We start from the raw sequence: 18,205 nt of genomic DNA, 5'->3' as shown, positions 1-18,205 counted from the left end.
ACAGGGACCAAGTGCGTAACAAAAACAAAAAGTAGGGACCTTTTGAGTTAAAAAAATAAGTTAGGGATCAAACGCGCAAATTACCCAAAACCATAGAGAGTATTCGTGTAATTTACTCTTAAATATGTTGTGTAGATATTTGTATATGGATGTATCTATGTGAATAGTTTACAATTATCACTTGTATCTGGATGTATCTATGGGTCGGAATGTATTCTTTTAGATTTGTTGCTATTTTTGGTGTTTACTCTAATGAAATAGAACATGTTTGAAGGAATGGTTTTTTTTTGACTATTTGATGATTTTCATTTAAACTTACATTTTCAGCTTAATTTACACTGATATTGTTTAAAGTACATTAGTGTTTAAACTTACATTGTTAGCTTAATTTATTTCTCAAAAGTCAAATCCAACCATCTCATAGTTATTCACTGTGTTATACTCACCTCTCAAAAGGCTTGCCTACATCAAAACAAACTTCATATCTAAATAATTTAATTTATAGAATGATTTTGATTATGGCAGATATAGCAAAAATGATCAATGTTGAAGGAGTTTTCCCTAATATATCTACAACTGATCTCAAAATAGGATGCTCAGGTATTTGCTCTTTAGCCATTTTGTGCCAGGTGAAGCATGTGGCGACTAACCTGAATATAAAAAACCAAACAAAATTCAAAATAAGACACTTGTTTCTATTTGAGTTAATACAAAAATAGTGACTACACATACAAAGTCATGGTATGATGAGTTACTGAAAGATCAACGCCTTTAGATTTATAAAACTCCACTTACACTTGAACCTATTGATTAAAAATGGTAATATGTAAACCCAGAACTACTGGCGTTGTACCTATTGTCCTCCTTAATAAATGAAAATGACTTTGCCACATGTCAATCTCTCTTTTATTTGGCCACATGTCATTTTGTCATAATTTTGAAATATATTTATTTTCCACTTGTCAATTACTTCATTATTCATTTCCACTATATCATTAATTTAGTTTCCATAAATTACACCTATTATAATAACTATTAATTTTAAATTTGAAATTTCAATTTCAATTTCAAATAAATTTACATTTTAAACATTTGTATTTAACATTTTATTATAATAACTCGTTTAGTACACGGGTCTAACAATTAAACACGTTAATTTATTTTTTGCATGTTTATTTTTCATAACTTTCACTTATTTCATATTTCAAATTCAAAATAAACTTTTCATCTAATCGGTCCTGTTTAACATTATGTTTTAATTAACCCGTATAATATACGGGTTTCACAACTAGTTCAAAATATGGCACATCTAAACCCAAAAACAAAAGCAAAAATCAATATCCAACAAAAAGTTCTTACGATTCATTCAATTTTACTCAATTGTCCCTAAGAAAAAGTAAACAGACACAATACATGTAGCATGTAAACAATAGAACAACAAAAGCATCATCATTTTGATAATCCCCAAGTAATCCTAGAGTGCTTCTAGTTGATCTGCTTTATTATAGTTATTTTGCTCTAAGGGTAGATCGGTCTTTTATTTAGTTATTTTGCAGGTTAGAGTTAGTGGTGATTCAAAGTAGTGGGGATATCACCTCGCTAAGATGTTATTCCCTTTTGTCCTTTTCTTTAGTAGTAGTAGTATATATATATATAGTAGTTAGTAATAGGAGTGAGATAGCTAAGAATTAATCTGTAAAGAACTTTGTTCTTCTTGGAGAGACCATTCCTCTCGAATGAATGGAAATCTATCTTTAATTTTCTGGTATTATCGAGAGGTTTTGTTCGTGTGAATCTGTTAGAATGCCTGGGGTATATGATAGATTCAACAAGGATCTATCACATTTCCGTTTTGTTAAAAGTTAAACCTCGAAGATGATTTGGAACAGGGGTTAAATTTTATATTTACGATTTTATATATTATCTGATAGACTCAAAACCCTTGTTTCTTGTGGTGTTGTAGGGCATTTTTTATTAAACATTGTCATGTTTGTGCTATCAACTTGTGAAATAAGATACTAAGTGACAACTCAAGTATCTATCTATATCAAGCAAAATACTAACCTACATTTAGGAGATATATTATCTGATAGACTCACAAAATCCAATGATGTTGTATCCAGCTTCTATTCTTTTGACATGCTCTTCTCCAAGGTGGTGCATCTTTGTTGTCTCCGGGTAGGGACAATATTGTTATGTTAGAATAAATCTTAATATAATCTTTAAAAAAAAAAAAAAAAAAAAAAAAAGGAGTAGAGAACCTTTACTTCATACCTTCTTGTAAAAAAACATAGAATGTTAACTGATAAATAGAAAACTTACATCTTGCATATCATACCCGGAACCACCTTGAATTATATTAAAAAAAAAACATCCAACCATAAAAAGATTAAGATAAAGGTGTTTAGTTATTTGATTGATAATGTTCTTAGTTTCTTACCAATCTGGGATGCACGAAATTAACTTCACTGGGTTGGAAATTTCACACAGTTCTTTAGTAATTTTTAACAAAGAGTTACCTTCAGTCCATCTATGATTGTTACTGATCCAGATTTGCAAGCACACATGAAGTAGAATATATGTCCACAAATCAACTACAATATATTGATTCAACAAATACAAATGACAGATTAATCAATAGCAGATATTTGATTTTTAAAAAACAATAAACATCTATGATAAGTTAAAAAAAAACCATAAATGATCATGCACCTTTAGAACATCAATGATATATTTTGAATTTGGATCTTGTCGAATAGACATTAATTTATCAACTCACCTGCAGATATTAATTACTTAAATTCGCAAAAGGGTATTAACGTAATTCACCCATGTTTCTGATCCCGTGTGTTATTCATCTTCTGTAGTTTTCACATTTCTCCATTCACTTCTACTGTTTCAATCTCATCAAAATTCAAAATTTAAGAAAGTCATAATACCTTATTTTGTCTGTAATCTTCAGGCATCATAGCAGTTTCAATACAGGAGTGTCACATGGAGCAGAACATACGCCATCTACTTTTAAACTCGCCAAATTTACTGCACAATAGTGAAATTAACATCTGTAAATGTGTTTAATCTTTAACTTATTTGCATATTGATAATTAGAGAGATGAAAAAGTCACTATTATAAGACACATAAATGTCAAATGAACCATAAAAGAATCTCCTAGGCATTTAACCGAACACTTGGGGAGAGGGGTAGAAAAGTGGAGGAAAATAATACTTACATATAACATTCTGGGTAAACAGGCTTCACCTTCTACTTAGATGTTTACAAATCGAAAAACCGTCGACCAGACACTGCCTCAAAACATTGGAAAATATGAGTCGAAGATAAAGAGGAATCCAAACCGAGTTCAATTCTGATAAGCTTAAAAAACATAACTTTTTGTAGAAAGTGTGAAGACCATCAGTGGTGGCGTTGGGCAGTCGGCGGCATGAGGGCCGACGATCTCAACGAAGAAAGTCTAATCAAATGGAAAGAATGAATATGGCATACTGGGTTTTGATCGAGATTATCAAAAGGTTGGAGAAGCACTGGAGTTGGTGATGAAATATCGTCGGTAACTGATATAATTAGGGCACCGTCAACATCGGCATAAACTGGAATGTCTGCTTGCTTGCTTCAATGGAGGTAGAGGCAGACACCTCCGAGAAAGTAATCAGGAATCAACTGAATCCCATCCCTGTATAAGCTTCGATATGAAGCGGGGTAACGTAATTCGATGCAGGAAGCGGTGACCGGATAAGGAAGAATAGAGGAAGGACGTGTATCTTGCAAGCCGATGACTCACGTTTTAGCTAGAGCCAAAAGTGGTTTGGCTTGGCTCAAAACCGGCAACTGTTCACAATAATACTAGGGATTTATTGCAACTAGGTGGAGAGCCCCGCGTTGCGGGGGTCGGATGCGACAATTTTTTCCGTTGTTTGTTCTTTGTAAATGTTATTTGATTCCTTATCACATACCAATATCATCTAACCTATGGTATACTTACAAAATATATGTAGCAACAACAAAGATGTGAAACTTCACCAAAGCACAACAGGGGCAAAATAGTCAAAAGTTGAATGGAAATGAAGGAAGCCATGTCAAGACACTCCATTCATAAATTGCCAAATCTAAAACAATAAAGCTTACAATAACTTATATTAATACAATAAAAGCTGTATAATTCTTTGAATTTGACCAATTTTCATTAAAAAGAAGATATAATTAAATAAAATTCTAATTCTTACCGATAAAAGCAATTTCGATAACCCAAAACAACAATAACAGTCATACAAATCTACCTTTAAGCATTTGGAAGATGACGAATAGCTGCAAAAGTTTTCATTTGTTTTTTTTTTTTCAATTTTTTCATATATATTAATACCTTATCATGTAACTCGGTTATTCTTTGTATAACTCTGGCCATTTCTTGAATTGAATCTTCATCTTCTTCTTTTGCCTTAAACTTTTTGTCTCTTAATTGTTCCTACCAACAATTTATAACATAAAATTTAAAAAGTTGTGACATTCATTTTGTATTTCGCACCACGTAACCCTACATATCTTCAACTGGCTCACAAAAAGTTCATATCCATAGTTAGTGAAGATTTCTTGGAGGTCTTGACCATGTCTCCTTAAGCGGGAAAGTGAAAAAGCAATCAGTTTAATAATATAATTAGTTGACTTTTACTGCAATTTTATCTGCAAAAAATGTGAAATAAGGCATACATTTAGATGATGAGAAAAACATGAATTAAGGGTTAATTTTATTGTCAGTTGTATTTAAGTTTAATTCCAGACAAAAGGGTAAAATGGTCATTAACTGTTTACTCACGCGTTTCATCTAGTTCAACAACACTTTCTCAACAACATGATCTATCCATAAATGTTCAATTACGAGCTATTTTTAGCTATTGTCATTTGTTTTTCACTGTAATTTCAAACAAAGGGTAAAATTGTTATTTTTTGTTATTCTAACTCCTGCAAAAAAAAATCTCTGATTTCGCAAATGCCAAAGAATTTACTGATCCAATTCTTCCTATTATAGCATTCTAATTAAAAGTTTAATTTTTTTATTGTTTTATATAAATTCCTTGATTTCATTTTTATCATAAGCAAGTAAAATGAAATATTATTTATTTACCCAAAAACTTTAAAAATGCAAGAAAAGTATTAAAAAAAATTATTATTTACCCAAAAACTTCAAAAACCGGGAATAAATATAAAAATTCACAAAAACTTTACCATCAATTAGCTTTCTCAAGCCCCATGTTCGTAAAACAAACGACTGTAGGCAACTATAGTCGAATTCTTCCGGTTTCCATAAGAGTTCGCGAAGCAGAAACGGTAAGAATTAATCATGTTAAGGTAATCTTTTTTAATACACTTCTCTCTGTCGATATAATTCACCATAAAACAAATATGATTTACAAAAAATCAACGAAGGGCAATTATGTCATTTTCCATTATTTACATTCCAAATCCTCTAATTTATAAAGAATTCCGTTACATTTCCTGCGAAGCAAATGCTAGATATATCCAGTTACATTTCCTGGAAATATACAAAGTAATGGAAATGAATCTCTCTGTTGATATAATTCACCATAAAACAAATATGATTTACAAAAAATCAACGAAGTGCAATTATTTCATTTTCCATTATTTACATTCCAAATCCTCTAATTTATAAAGAATTTCGTTACATTTCCTGCGAAGCAAATGCTAGACATATCCCGTTACATTTCCTGGAAATATACAAAGTAATGGAAATGAATTCCGTTACATTTCCTACGAAGCAAATGCTAGACATATCCAGTTACAACACTTAGTGGCTCGCATTTCTCATCTACAAAAGCACAAACAGAGAAATAAGAAAATGTTTTTTTTATTGTGATAAAATGAAAAAATCCACACCATATTTCAGAAAGATGAATAAGAGAACGTAAAAAAGTAAAAATTGAGAAGATATGTCTTCATCACCAACTAGTCTGCTTGTATACCCAACCAATTAAAGGAAAATTCTAATCGGTGAGCATCAGATGTTTATATACCCACAGAAAAGAAATAATAAATTTATAGTTTACCTTATTTCCAAAGTATAGACAGCATATTTCATAACAGTTTGGAAGATGATTCCTGCAGCAAATAAATGAAAATTAGAATAATAGAAAAGTTAGTGTTCACTAAAATATACTAACTCACTCTTCAAAGTAATAGAATGGCCAAATCCATTGGAATAAAGAAAAACGCATGAGTAAGAGTAGGTATGAGATACCAATCAAGTGGTGGGATTCATCTTCTTTACGAAAACCTTGAGCAAAACCTTGAAAAACAAAATTATTAGTCGAATTTGAGAAAAAAAAATTACAATATTCAACAAAAATGTAGGGAAGAACAACAAAATATGACCCCTAACTATGATTCATCATCATTAATCATGGACATCTTCAATAATCCTTCATATAAACCTGTATCTCACAACTACGAAAACTGAACGTATAGAAAACTGTATTTTTGAAAATCAGAATCAAAAATGGATTTTATAGAAGAAATCAATTTCAACTAACAAATCCAATTCATAAATGGAGAAGATAAGCAAGAATATCAAAACCATTTCTGGGTCGACGATGGTGGTAACTGGTGGGTTAGAAGCTCCAGTTGGTGGTGACTGTTGGGTTGCTGTCGGTGGCACAAATGAGGAGTATAGTTGGGATGTCGGCTTTGGGCAGTCGCCTATTCAAGTGAAAATGGCATACCTCGGAACAGAAATCGGAAAAAAGAGGATGAACAAGTGCGAATTTGAAATTTCAGAGCAGAAATTAGTGATGGGATTCAAGTCTTCATAAGTCCTGCAACCGAGCCATAAACATATTTTTGTGAAAATTTGAACCCATCATGAAGAAGAAGAAGAAAGCAAAGCGGAGATGTACCAACTTTAGGTCTGAAGGGACCCGAAACCTGAAACGAACATCGGTGGTGAAGCGTATGAAATCGGCGACCATCTGAACCGGATCCGAAGACGACTTCTCTGAGGCGGTGAGGCGGTGGAAGGCGATGAGGTAACGTTGATAAGATGAGAGGCGGTGGGGCAATAGAAGAAGTAAACATTGAAAGTGATTGAAGGTTTTGAGTAATAGGTGGAGGGATTAAGCGGTGGAGATCGCCGACTAAAAAGAATGAAGAAGCAAATGTATCTGAAGCGGTGAAAGAAGGAAGGGTAGGTAGCGGGGATTAAACTAACCATGGGTTTTCTCCGTTTATAAGAATATACTTTCAACAAAAATTATTGTTTAAACTCCCGCCGTAACGTACGGGCTGAAAAACCTCGTTAGTAACATGAAATGAAATAAATAAAAATTTAGAAACTAAAGTTCCATTTTTATCTATGGTTCAACTTATGATCGTTAACAAATATGGTTCAATGATTCATTTCAAGAAATAATTGTATCAACATTAGTTGTGGGTTAACTCGAAATTCTAAATTCTAACAGTTCTAAATTTAATGTACATACCCCATTAATGCTGATGGAAACGTCAACTGCAGCTAACGACATTCAGAATGTTGTATAAATCTAGAATGGAATCATAGACAAAGACAATGCTATTATTTGTTTCATGTTAAAACTTAGAATTATGGCGGGATTCTAAGTCTTAATGAACTTTATTAGAAAACTAACAAATTGATTAAGTTTATTAATAATGTAATGTGTGTCGAGTTGAATATGAAATTAAACACAAAAATTTATATAAATAAAACATTGAAAAGTAACTGTACATAATCGTTTCACATAATAGATCAAACTAAAGTTTCAAACGAAAACCCTAATGTTTAAATCAAATAACTTGGTCACACCTGATGATGGCAAAAACCCCAATACAATCAAGATTAAACTAAAAAAATGCAGAACATAGCTTACACTAATCAAAAGATGAAGTTCTTATGCTTCTATAAAAATATGGCTTTTAGGTTTTAAAAATTGAATTCTCGTGAAATTAATTGAAATAATGCTTATATATTAAAAATATGGTGTTGAAAAACCATCTGCATAACCATACAGACTCAGTTTTTTCATTGAAAACAAGAATGTAGCTATGATTTTTTCATTGTTGTCGACTGACTGATGTTCTTTGTTTCAATTGCCTTTTCAGTTTACAGGATCTTCAGGTCTATATTCTTCCATGGTTCTATGCTACATCTTGAGCGTATTCAATATCTTGGACCTCGTTCATATAGGCTTAATTAGAGCTGTAGACAGAGCTATGGGTTGAGTTCATTTTTGTACATTGGCTACAAGCAATGCTATATCGAACCTTCTTATATCATTAATGGTTGCATACAATCAAATCCAGATTACCCTTATCACTGCTATTTCATGGATGAGTGTGCTATCGACTACTTAAGGGGTCGCATTGAAACAAGTCTAAATAGAGTCCAATCCAGAAGGTTAATTTGATGACTTTGCATCACACTACATTCAGAGATAGTAACTTGAAACACACAATAATATTCAATTCGTTGTTTTTATTTCATGCCAACTATTTACCCTTTTTGTTAAACAACTGAATTACATCGCCATTCGCCAACTCCAAGCCAAGCGTAAAGCGTTACTTCTTGGCTGGCTTAGGCGGCCGTACTATAAGAACCGGACATTTCGCGTGATGCGCACAATAATCGCTAACACTCCCCAAAAACGCCCTGCAAAATTAAAAATAAAAACCCAATCGATGGGTTATAACACAGTTTTCCTGTGCGAATTGACAGACAGACAGACACCTTGATTACCTTTTGATTTGGCCATGGCCTCTACTCCCAACAACTAGAAGATCAACATTCATCTCCTCCGCAGCTTCAACTATCATTTCTTTTGGATTCCCTCTGAGCAACACCGTCTTTGCTTTAGTCTATACCATGCACGATTCCACAAGACTTTTTAATTAATCCCAAAAAAATTAAATGTATCAATTACAATATGCAAATCTAAAACTAAATAAAAACCTCCCTCCACCAACCTAACCTTGTGCTGTTCGCATAGCTGTGTGGCACGAGAACGAACTTCAGCTGCTGCTGCTTCTTGTGCCTTTTTCACCGAATCCATTACTGCCGGCGTCGCAAATACCACTATATATCACGTGGCAAATTTAAATAACTCATTTCATTCTCACCTCAACTCATAAACCTTAATTTCGTATTAATTAAACTGGAGAACGTTCTACGTACTGGGACCAATAGGGGTGGCGGTGAATGGCTGCTGGAAAGGAGGTTGCACATGAACCACCGTCATCGCTGGCTCCTCTCCCTCCTCCGCCGGAGCTGGGGTATTGTGGAGAAAGAGGTTTTGAAGAGCCCATTGGAGAGCATATAAACTTCCTTCACTTTCGTCTATGGCCACCAATACTTTCATTATTGTCTCCTGTTTCTGCAACTGCACCATGCTCTCCTCCGCCATTGCCATGCTTCTTATCTCGGTTAGTCGGTTTCTTAATTTCTCTAAATTAAAAAGGGTCGGAAGATACCATATATAGCCGTAATAATACACGTGGCACGTATACACTCAGGAAACTGACACGCCGTTAATGAGTCATACTCATATATATCGTCTCGAATGGATAGCAATAACATCTGCTTGGTTTGGTTTCTTTATCAGATGTTATCCATCGGTTGTAACCTGTAAAGTTGTAATAAGAGACTGTTATAGGGGTTTGATTTTTTTTTAAAAATTTAAAATACATTAAAAAAATTTTAATGTATAATTTTATAATAAGAAAGGAAGAAATGTATTTATTGTAATTTTAATATCATATATATGATATTTAATACTTTACATATATAAGTATATGACTTTAATTTAAAAATTAAAACAAACCAAAAATTGACAAGCGGATAATATTTATTTCAAAATTACCACAAAATGACAAGTGTCAAAACTCATGAAAGATTGATACGTGGCAAAAAAAACTTTCATTTATTAAGAAGGATTTTTATAGCCATTTTTGACAAGAAAGTTATAATCTTTATTTATTTTACCGTAAAGTCTATTTTACCTGCAGCCTTTCATACTTTTAGCATTTTTTTTGGTTAGCCAGTAATTATGATTTTTTAGTAAAAAAAATAAAGTTTAGGACTTTAATATCAAATCGTCAATTAGGATTTTACTGTCAAAAAAATAAAGCTCGGGACTTTCTTGTCAAATCGTTGAAAATATTGGGACTTTAATGTATATATCATTTTTTTTAAATTTAATGCTATGATACTCTTTAAGCATAAGAGTTATTGAAATCTTTTCTAGTCAGCTAGATTCTATTTAAATCTTTAATGTTTGCTTCTTTTTTTAATCTTAGCAAACCAATATTGAAAAAAATGGCAATTTCGTTTTTTTCGGTTTCTTATTTCTCTATTTTTGGGACTGTAAAAAGCCAACACAACCCTGGTTCTTTATTTTTTTTCTTGATTATCTTCATATTTTTCAATGTCGGTTTGTTGAGATTAAAAAAATGATTTAATAAGAAGCAAATGTTAAAGATTTCGATAGGATCTAGTGACTAGAGAAGGTTTCAATAACTCTTATGCTTAAAGAGTATCATACCATTAAATTTCTAACAAAACATGATATATACACTAAAGTCCTAATATTTTCAACAATTTGACAAAAAAGTCATAAACTTTATTTTTTTTACAGTAAAGTCCTAATTGACTATGAAGAAAGTCATAAATTTTATTTTTTTGACAAAAAAATCCAAATTACCGGCTAACCGGAAAAAAATGGTAAAAGTGTCAAAAAAAACTGTCAGTAATTTGGATTTTCCTGTCAAAAAAATAAAGTTTAAGATTTTCTTGTCAAATCGATGAAAATATTTGGACTTTAGTGTATATATCCCTAAGAAAGACTATAGTTCTACATCTTTTACATGACTATAAATTTATAAACTTCATCAGTTAAATAGTTTTTATTATTATTATTAAAGTTTTTGTATTTAGGTGGCCTTTGAAACTTTTTATTCGAATTTCAATGGGTTTTTCATGCTATCCAAATTTCAAACTAAAGAAAATAAAGAAAATGAATAAACTAATGATCAAATATTCGGCAAAAAGAATAATTTTATAATGATGACGACGAGCTCAAACTAGAAAAAATTAATGACGATGTTCGTGTCGAACTAAATTTAAATGATGACGATGAGCTCGAGCTAGAAGAAATTGTCTGACCGATATGGACAAAATAAAAAGGAAGGGGAAGGGGGTTTATTCCAACGCATCGAATTTCAACAGCGAAACAAAAAAAAATATAGAAATCACCGGGACATTTAATCAATACAATATGAATTTCGTTGAATGTTTGGCAACTTGACAAAGGAAAATTTGCCAAAAAAGAAAAAGAGACGTGAAAAGAAAATAAATGGAAGTTATGCAATTCTTGATGCAAAAAATTAACAATTTTTTGGGACAAACCCTCAAACTAGTTTTGAAGATGAGGAAGAAAATCATGAAAAAGATATTTCCCACTAGATTATTTCATATTTTTTTAAATAGTTTTTATGTAATTTTTAGATATGTTATCTAGGTTTTATTATGTACTTTTTATTTTAAGTAATGAAATCTTTCTATTTTTATTAGTTTTTTAAGTTTATTAATTATTTATTAATTAAATCTATTTAATTTTTGAATTATAGCCTTTAAAATTAAATTAATTTTATTTTTAAAAAATAAAAATGAAAGGTAGTAAAATATGACTATTTTTTGGTTTTTGAAGAGTGAATAAAAATTAACATGACGCTGGAAAAATGAAAGATAAAATATAAAATACACCCTTAGATCTAAAAATGATCTACACAAATTGAAAATGAATAAAACGGATGAGGGTATGCAATTTTGACCATGATAGCATTCTATGACTAAAGGCGCTTGCTAAGTTTGTCTGTTCAATGATTTGTCATTTAAGCTCGTAATATTCAAACACTATATGAAAATATCATTTATAAAACGTTGGTAAAAGATTCCAGAAAAAAAAAAAAAAATTATAAAATATCCCTCAATAAGATGTGGTCAAAACAATCAAAGTGTCAAGCTGTAAAGTCAAGGACTCAAGGATGCTATCAACATGTCTCAGAGGTTAAAAAATCAAAAACTAGCTAATACGGCAATCTCATATGGGGTCATCCAACGAATTTTCAAGGTATAAAACAATAGCTTTTCACAATTATAATAAGTTAAAATCTACAAAATTTACATATAAAGTCATAAACTATGTAGATCAGTAATACTTAGATTATATTTTCAGTAATATAAGCTACATTTGCTATAATTTCTAGTTATTAAAATTAGTTCAATAAACCATATGACCTATTATTTAAAAAGTGACAAAATAATTAATTGGTAATAATATTAAATTTGGGTTGCATTTGTATCGTCTTTGGCCCAAATAATTGAGCACATCAAACCATTGTACACAATGGTACCGTTTTTTTTACCTTACCGGTTAACAAAATCGGACCGGTTTTCATTGATCCAAATCGACGTTTTCAAAGAGATCTTAATAATTTTCGAAGACTGGTTTTTGGAAGGTATTTTAAACCCAGCTAAATCATTTTTTATATTACTATTAAATAACATGATTTATTTTTAAAAAACTCGTTAGTTTGATGGTGCGATTGTGTGAGACTAATTATCTTAACAACCGGGTGGAAATTCGGTGAATCGATTATTCGGTAGGTAAGTTGGGATCAAGGAGGCATCGGCTGCTTTTGGAAAGCAGCTAGAGGGCTCAATATGAGCCGAGGCGGTAGTAGTGATTTGGGACTCGGGGGTGGAGTCGCTTGCTATCAGGTATGTTAAGTCATTTGCAGCTTGGATTAAATAATCTCAGAGTAATTGATTGGACCTTATTGCACAACTCTCGTATGAGTTTAACCGTTGCAGGGATGCGTCTTTTACTCGAAGGATTGTCTAGGCCTTCTGTCAAGTAAGAGGGTTCTACAACAATGAATGGTCAGTGATTCGTAGCGGACTATCTGTCAGGGAGTCAGACTGGGTTTCAGAATTTTAGATTTTGATCAAGGTGGTAATGATTATTCCTCAAGGGTTAATTTCATAAATATGAAGATCTGTTCATCGCAAAGAAGTGAGGGCCCTGCTAAGGCCCGGTTCGGACGCAGATTTGGCATGTTGTTGTATGTATGATTTGCACCTTTAGTTCATATCAGATTTGTGGATGGGGTGTTGGGTTGTCTGGTGTGGTTGGGTGTTAGTAAGGAGCGATTTCGAGGACGAAATCTAATTTAAGTGGAGGAAAGTTGTTGTTGGAATAATGTCTAAGGCTGAAACTATATTAGAAAAGTATTTGACCCGATTGAGCATGGTCCTTTTGGGTTGCCTTCACCATAGCAACTTGACAAGATGATTTATAATGAGAGAAGAAATATTATTAATATATTATGAGAATAATATAAGGAATAATAATATTATTAATTGATTAATATAAGTCATAAATTAATTAGGAATTAATTTGGTGACTTAAAGAAATTAATTAAATAAAGGGGCATAAACTGTCAATTGATTGATAGTTGTATTTTAGGCTATGATCCCTTACGGATAAAGGGGGACGGTTTTGAGGGCTTAGGATAGGCCTTAAGATCGTCCAAGGCTTATCATTAGGGTATTGGATTGCTTAGGGCCTAAGTTATCCAATTAGGGTTTGAGGGTGAAACCCTAGGAGCCTCACTAGTATAAATAAACCCTATGGGTTAAGGGAAATCGGCACTCTTGTCTCTAAAGAAACCCTGGCCGATTTCTAGCTCCTCTCTCCTCTCTCTATAATCATCCTCTTGCTAGTTGGTGTTTGTAAGCCATTAGAGGAGTGACAATTGTGACTCTAAAGCTCCAAGGACAAGAAGATTCAAGCAAGTGATTCAAGGTAATCTTTCAAATCTGATTTCTTATGTTATTATACTCTAATAGTCATTAGAAGTCTTGGATTCAATGCATGTTCAATTAGAGAAACCTAGATCCAAGCATTAGGGTTTGTATGCGCACATATGAATGTTCATATGGCCAAAACCCATCAGTGGTATCAGAGACTAGATTGGTTTCTATTGAATTGATGCATTGGTTGCTTGTTTGTTGCTTGCAAAATTCGATTTTTATGTTTCTGCCTGGTGGACTCAGCAAGTAGGCTCAACTCGGCGAGTCCATTGAGGTATTCGGCGAGTCCGAGCGTCAGAAAGAGCTAATTTCGGGATTTCTTGTTGTTTATCTTGTGGATACTTACCATAATCTTAATAGGTCAATATAAATCCGATTTTATGATATATTTGAGTATATTATTGACCTAATTGAAGATATTTATCAATTAATTAAATATTAATTTCCTTATATGAAAATTGATTAATTATTTTAAATTAATTAGTAAATTGTTTTGCAAGAAATAATTAAATAAATCAAATATGGATAGTTATGTGATTAAATGTTAATTTAGATTATTTGTTATTTGATCCCCTAAGTTTTGAAAAGTTTAAAACTTTCCCTCAAGTTTTGAAATTTATGTTTTGTGATTAAAAGTTTAATTTAGACAATTTAAATTTCAAACCCTAGAATTTTACAAGTTTAAAATTCAACCCTATACTAATATAATATTACAAGATTAATATATATATATATATATATATATATATATATATATATATATATATATATTAAAAATGCTAGTCTTACCGTTAGTAGGCCTCATTCACGAAGCCGGTCTATAAGGTGGGTATAAGGTTGCTGCCTATAAAATGACGCTTAATGGGTGTACACTCACACCCACCGCTTGCTTGATCGGTAAAGGGTCGTTAGCCGAACGGGTAGGATAGGGCAACTGTAAAACCCCGTTTATTTATTAAATAAATAAATTAATTAATAAATAAATGATAGTCCTAAAATAAATAATTATGTATGAAAGGATGGTCTCGATGAGCTAATTGTAAAGACTTTAGAAGATGGGGATTGTTTGGTAAAAAAAATGGGACTTAATTTGAAAGGGGTTTTCGAGTTTAGGGTTTAAATGGTAACTATGGGGGTTTATTTTGAAAGAATAGGGAATGGAGGGACTAAAGATGGTATTATGGAAAGTAGCTAAGGGGACCGGGTATATAAACTCGTCACCCATTCTTGAACCCTAACCCTAAGAAGATATGTTCAGCCGCCACCCATACAAGTGACCACCCTCGGCCGCCACCTTACCCTCCTTCTTCATCTCCGATCCGGTGCCACCATCATCTACTTCGTTCGTTCTTCTGGCCGCCCAGCATCATCGGGTAGTCCTCATCACCGTCAACATCGGAGACCGTCTAAGGGTGGAAGAGAGCATCCTGACGCTGCTGCTTCGTCGAAGTTTCATTGCTGTCGGCGACACCGTGAATGACAGGGACCACCGAGACCGGGTTTTTGCGCTGTAACGGTGAAGGGTGAGCTGCGAAGTCGATGCTCAGTCACGAGAAGTGAAGGTTCGAGATAGCGTGGTTGTTGCTGTTGTTCGGATGTTGGACGACCTTCTCCCTACTGTATTCTTCTTGCCCTTCTCCATTTATGTCTGATGCTGCAGCATTGTTGTGGTTCCAATGTGTATGACGTAGCTGCTTGTCCGTTCAACTGCTTCACGCCACCGTGGGGGTGGCCGAGATTGGTGCGTTTCCGTCGATGGTTATTTGCATGTGATTATTTTGGAGTGTGTGTGTGGGTGAAAGGTTAGCTGGAAGACGCTAGAAGACCACCATGGCAGCCAACCATGGTGGTTGTCGCTGGGAAAGCTCTTCTGTCGCCACTAGCCGCCGTGAAAGGTGGCTGTGGGCATTTGATGGTGTTGTATTCATATATTGGGATGTTATGAGGTTGCATGAGCATTTCTTGGCAGGAGATCCGAAGAAAGACCCCAACCGCCACCACTTGCCACCGCCGACCGCCATTAGGTTGTTGTATATGCGCTTGTATTAGGTGGTTGTGTATGTGTGTGTTTTTAATTAGATTAGTGTGTGTGCGTGTGTCAATCGGATTGGCATTGTAAATTGTACCAAAAAAAGAGAATAATAGAAATCTCAAACCATCACCGTAGGGTGGTGGTTGCCGCCACCGGCCGCCGTGTCGGGTGGCGGTGTGCTTGTCTTGTGAGTTGATTCGATTGGGGATGCTAGAAACCCTAATGGGCTCAAAGGAGCTCTAATGGGCCCAATGAAGCTTAATGGACTCTAATGGATCCAATTAAACCCATATGGGCATAATAAGATTTTAGTGGGCTTATTAGGCCCAATAAAGCCCTAATTGTCATAAAAGGCCAACAAATTGATAAATGGGCTAATATTTGGATTGGAACACCATAATGCCAATAAAACCCTAATTTGTAGAAATTGCTTGGGACGCACACGAGAATTAATTATTAAATCTTAAACAATAATTAATAATCATTGGCAAACTAGCGTAGGGAATAATGGACTTAATGGATTAAGTCCTTAATGGGTTAAGAAAGAAACACTGAACCTTAATCATCATTTCATGTGAAAACTCTAATTTGGGATTATGCGCTTGGACTTATCGAGACCCACATTTGGGCCATTGAAATGGAATTGTGTGATTAAGCCCAATCACACCATATGACTTATTTAAAAGAATGATGGACTTAATGGATTAAGTCCTTAGAGGAATAATTCCTTAATGGGTTAAGTAGGAAACTTAACCCTAATCGGCATTTTATGTGAAACCCTAACTTCACTTGGGTTTATTGTTGGGCCTTTTATTGGGCCTTAATAAATTGGATTATTAATGGGCCATCCAAGAATAATTATATGGGCTAAAATAATTTAATGGGCCTAGGGGCTAGGGTAAGTCCCATATAAGGGGTTGGGCCCAATTTGGAAAATTGGGCCATAGATGGACCATAGTTGGGCCTTAATGATTGTATTATGTTGGGCCATAAGACCACATATAGGCCTGGGCCCAATTTGGAAAATTGGGCCATATGTTGGGCTTTGATTCCTAGTTCGCATTAGGCCTATGGTTTGGGCCTTGGACTTGAATAAAGCAAATCTTAGGGTAATGTAGTAATTATCCAAGTATGTATTTATGGTTATGTGTTGGGACCCAATTATTAATTGGGTGTTATTTTGGTGTTGACAGTTCGGGAATCTGTCATCCAGCAGCTGGGGTTGAGTCTGGGGGACTTCAGCAAGTGTGGGATTGTGTCTTCGGGACTTCAGCAGTGTGAGGTGAGTTACCTTCTAGTAGTAGTGGGTCTAAGGCCACAATGTCGGCCCACTAGTAGGAATTATATGATTAGATGATTGTCTCTGTGATATTCATCTAGGGTTGCTACTACATGTGTTATGTTTATGTGTTTGTATGATATGATGTTATTTGCTAGTGATAGTAGGGGAGATAGTCCCCAGGTTACCGGTCGATAGGGTCGAAGGGGCAGTCAATCCCTGCCATGCTAAATAGATTATGTGATACGTGTTATGTGGTAGTGGTAGGGGGTGAAATATTCCCCAGTATCCGGTCGAGAGGACCGAAGGGGAGACCAGCACCCAGATATGCTAGTCACTATCCGGTCGAGAGGACCGAAGGGGAGACCAGCACCCAAATATGCTAGTCAGTATCCGGTCGAGAGGACCGAAGGGGAGACCAGCACCCAGATATGCTAGTCAGTATCCGGTCGAGAGGACCGAAGGGGTAGGTCGGGCACCCAGATATGCCTGACAATATATGTACGTTATGTGATTATATGGTATGTGGTATGATGGGGGGACTCACTAAGCTTCGTGCTTACGGTTTTCAGTTTTGGTTTCAGGTACTTCGTGTCTAAAGGAAAGGAGCCGGCTTGATCACAGCGCATCACACTATGGTTTTCCGCACATGGGATCTTTGGGATTACACTCTGATATTGTTTTATGATAACATGTTTAATTATTTCTACTTTGGTTTTGACATGACATGATATTACAAATGTTTTATTACACTGTTGGTTTTATAGTGACTTATTTAAAATGAAATTTTTGGCCTGTATTTTTGGGATGTTACAGCAACCTCATGTAACACCCCGAGATTCAGGTGCATATCTTTCATCCTTGTTCTTTATTGTATTGTTATGTTTAGTCCTTGAGTGGAGAATGTATAGCAAGTGAGTACGCTGGGCGTACCTTGGGGGTACGCTGCGCGTACTCACGCGCTTAATTTGGACGCGGAGTCGGCAA

The 18,205-nt window shown here is 34.2% G+C and overlaps 1 protein-coding gene across 7 annotated transcripts; it reads right to left on the bottom strand.

Annotated features, from left to right (window-relative positions):
* Positions 1–358: 358 nt before the first annotated feature.
* Positions 359–9,499, bottom strand: LOC145088017 (uncharacterized). Of its 7 annotated transcripts, XM_079026197.1 has the most exons (10): positions 9,210–9,499; positions 9,007–9,110; positions 8,775–8,893; positions 6,922–8,687; positions 6,194–6,840; positions 6,076–6,127; positions 5,695–5,837; positions 4,377–5,543; positions 2,065–3,039; positions 359–650 (listed from the first exon to the last, which is right to left on the bottom strand). In XM_079026197.1, the coding sequence occupies exons 1-4, from the start codon at positions 9,442–9,444 to the stop codon at positions 8,597–8,599; spliced, it is 549 nt and encodes a 182-aa protein (XP_078882323.1). In that variant the 5' UTR covers positions 9,445–9,499; the 3' UTR covers positions 359–650; positions 2,065–3,039; positions 4,377–5,543; positions 5,695–5,837; positions 6,076–6,127; positions 6,194–6,840; positions 6,922–8,596. The 7 variants fall into 7 exon arrangements, with proteins under 7 accessions (XP_078882323.1, XP_078882324.1, XP_078882328.1 ...); XM_079026198.1 differs by lacking the exons at positions 359–650; positions 2,065–3,039; positions 4,377–5,543 and having other exon boundaries at positions 5,611–5,837; positions 6,194–6,314; positions 6,408–6,840; XM_079026202.1 differs by lacking the exons at positions 359–650; positions 2,065–3,039; positions 4,377–5,543 and having other exon boundaries at positions 5,611–5,837; positions 6,267–6,314; positions 6,408–6,840.
* Between the last annotated feature and the right edge of the window lie 8,706 nt (positions 9,500–18,205).

Source organism: Lactuca serriola, chromosome 2 (genome assembly GCF_051521515.1).
Source record: "Lactuca serriola cultivar US96UC23 chromosome 2, Lser_US96UC23_V15, whole genome shotgun sequence".
Lineage (NCBI taxonomy): Eukaryota > Viridiplantae > Streptophyta > Magnoliopsida > Asterales > Asteraceae > Lactuca > Lactuca serriola.
This window is presented reverse-complemented; position numbering and strand designations above follow the sequence as displayed.

What these genes read in the sequence shown, in the direction of transcription:
- LOC145088017 (XM_079026197.1), bottom strand. Translation starts at nt 9,444, where the DNA reads ATGGCAATGGCGGAGGAGAGCATGGTGCAGTTGCAGAAACAGGAGACA. An exon ending in CGCCACCCCTATTGGTCCCA is followed by an intron (nt 9,111 to 9,209) that starts GTACGTAGAACG and finishes CGTGATATATAG; the next exon opens with TGGTATTTGCGACGCCGGCA. An exon ending in AGCTATGCGAACAGCACAAG is followed by an intron (nt 8,894 to 9,006) that starts GTTAGGTTGGTG and finishes TGCATGGTATAG; the next exon opens with ACTAAAGCAAAGACGGTGTT.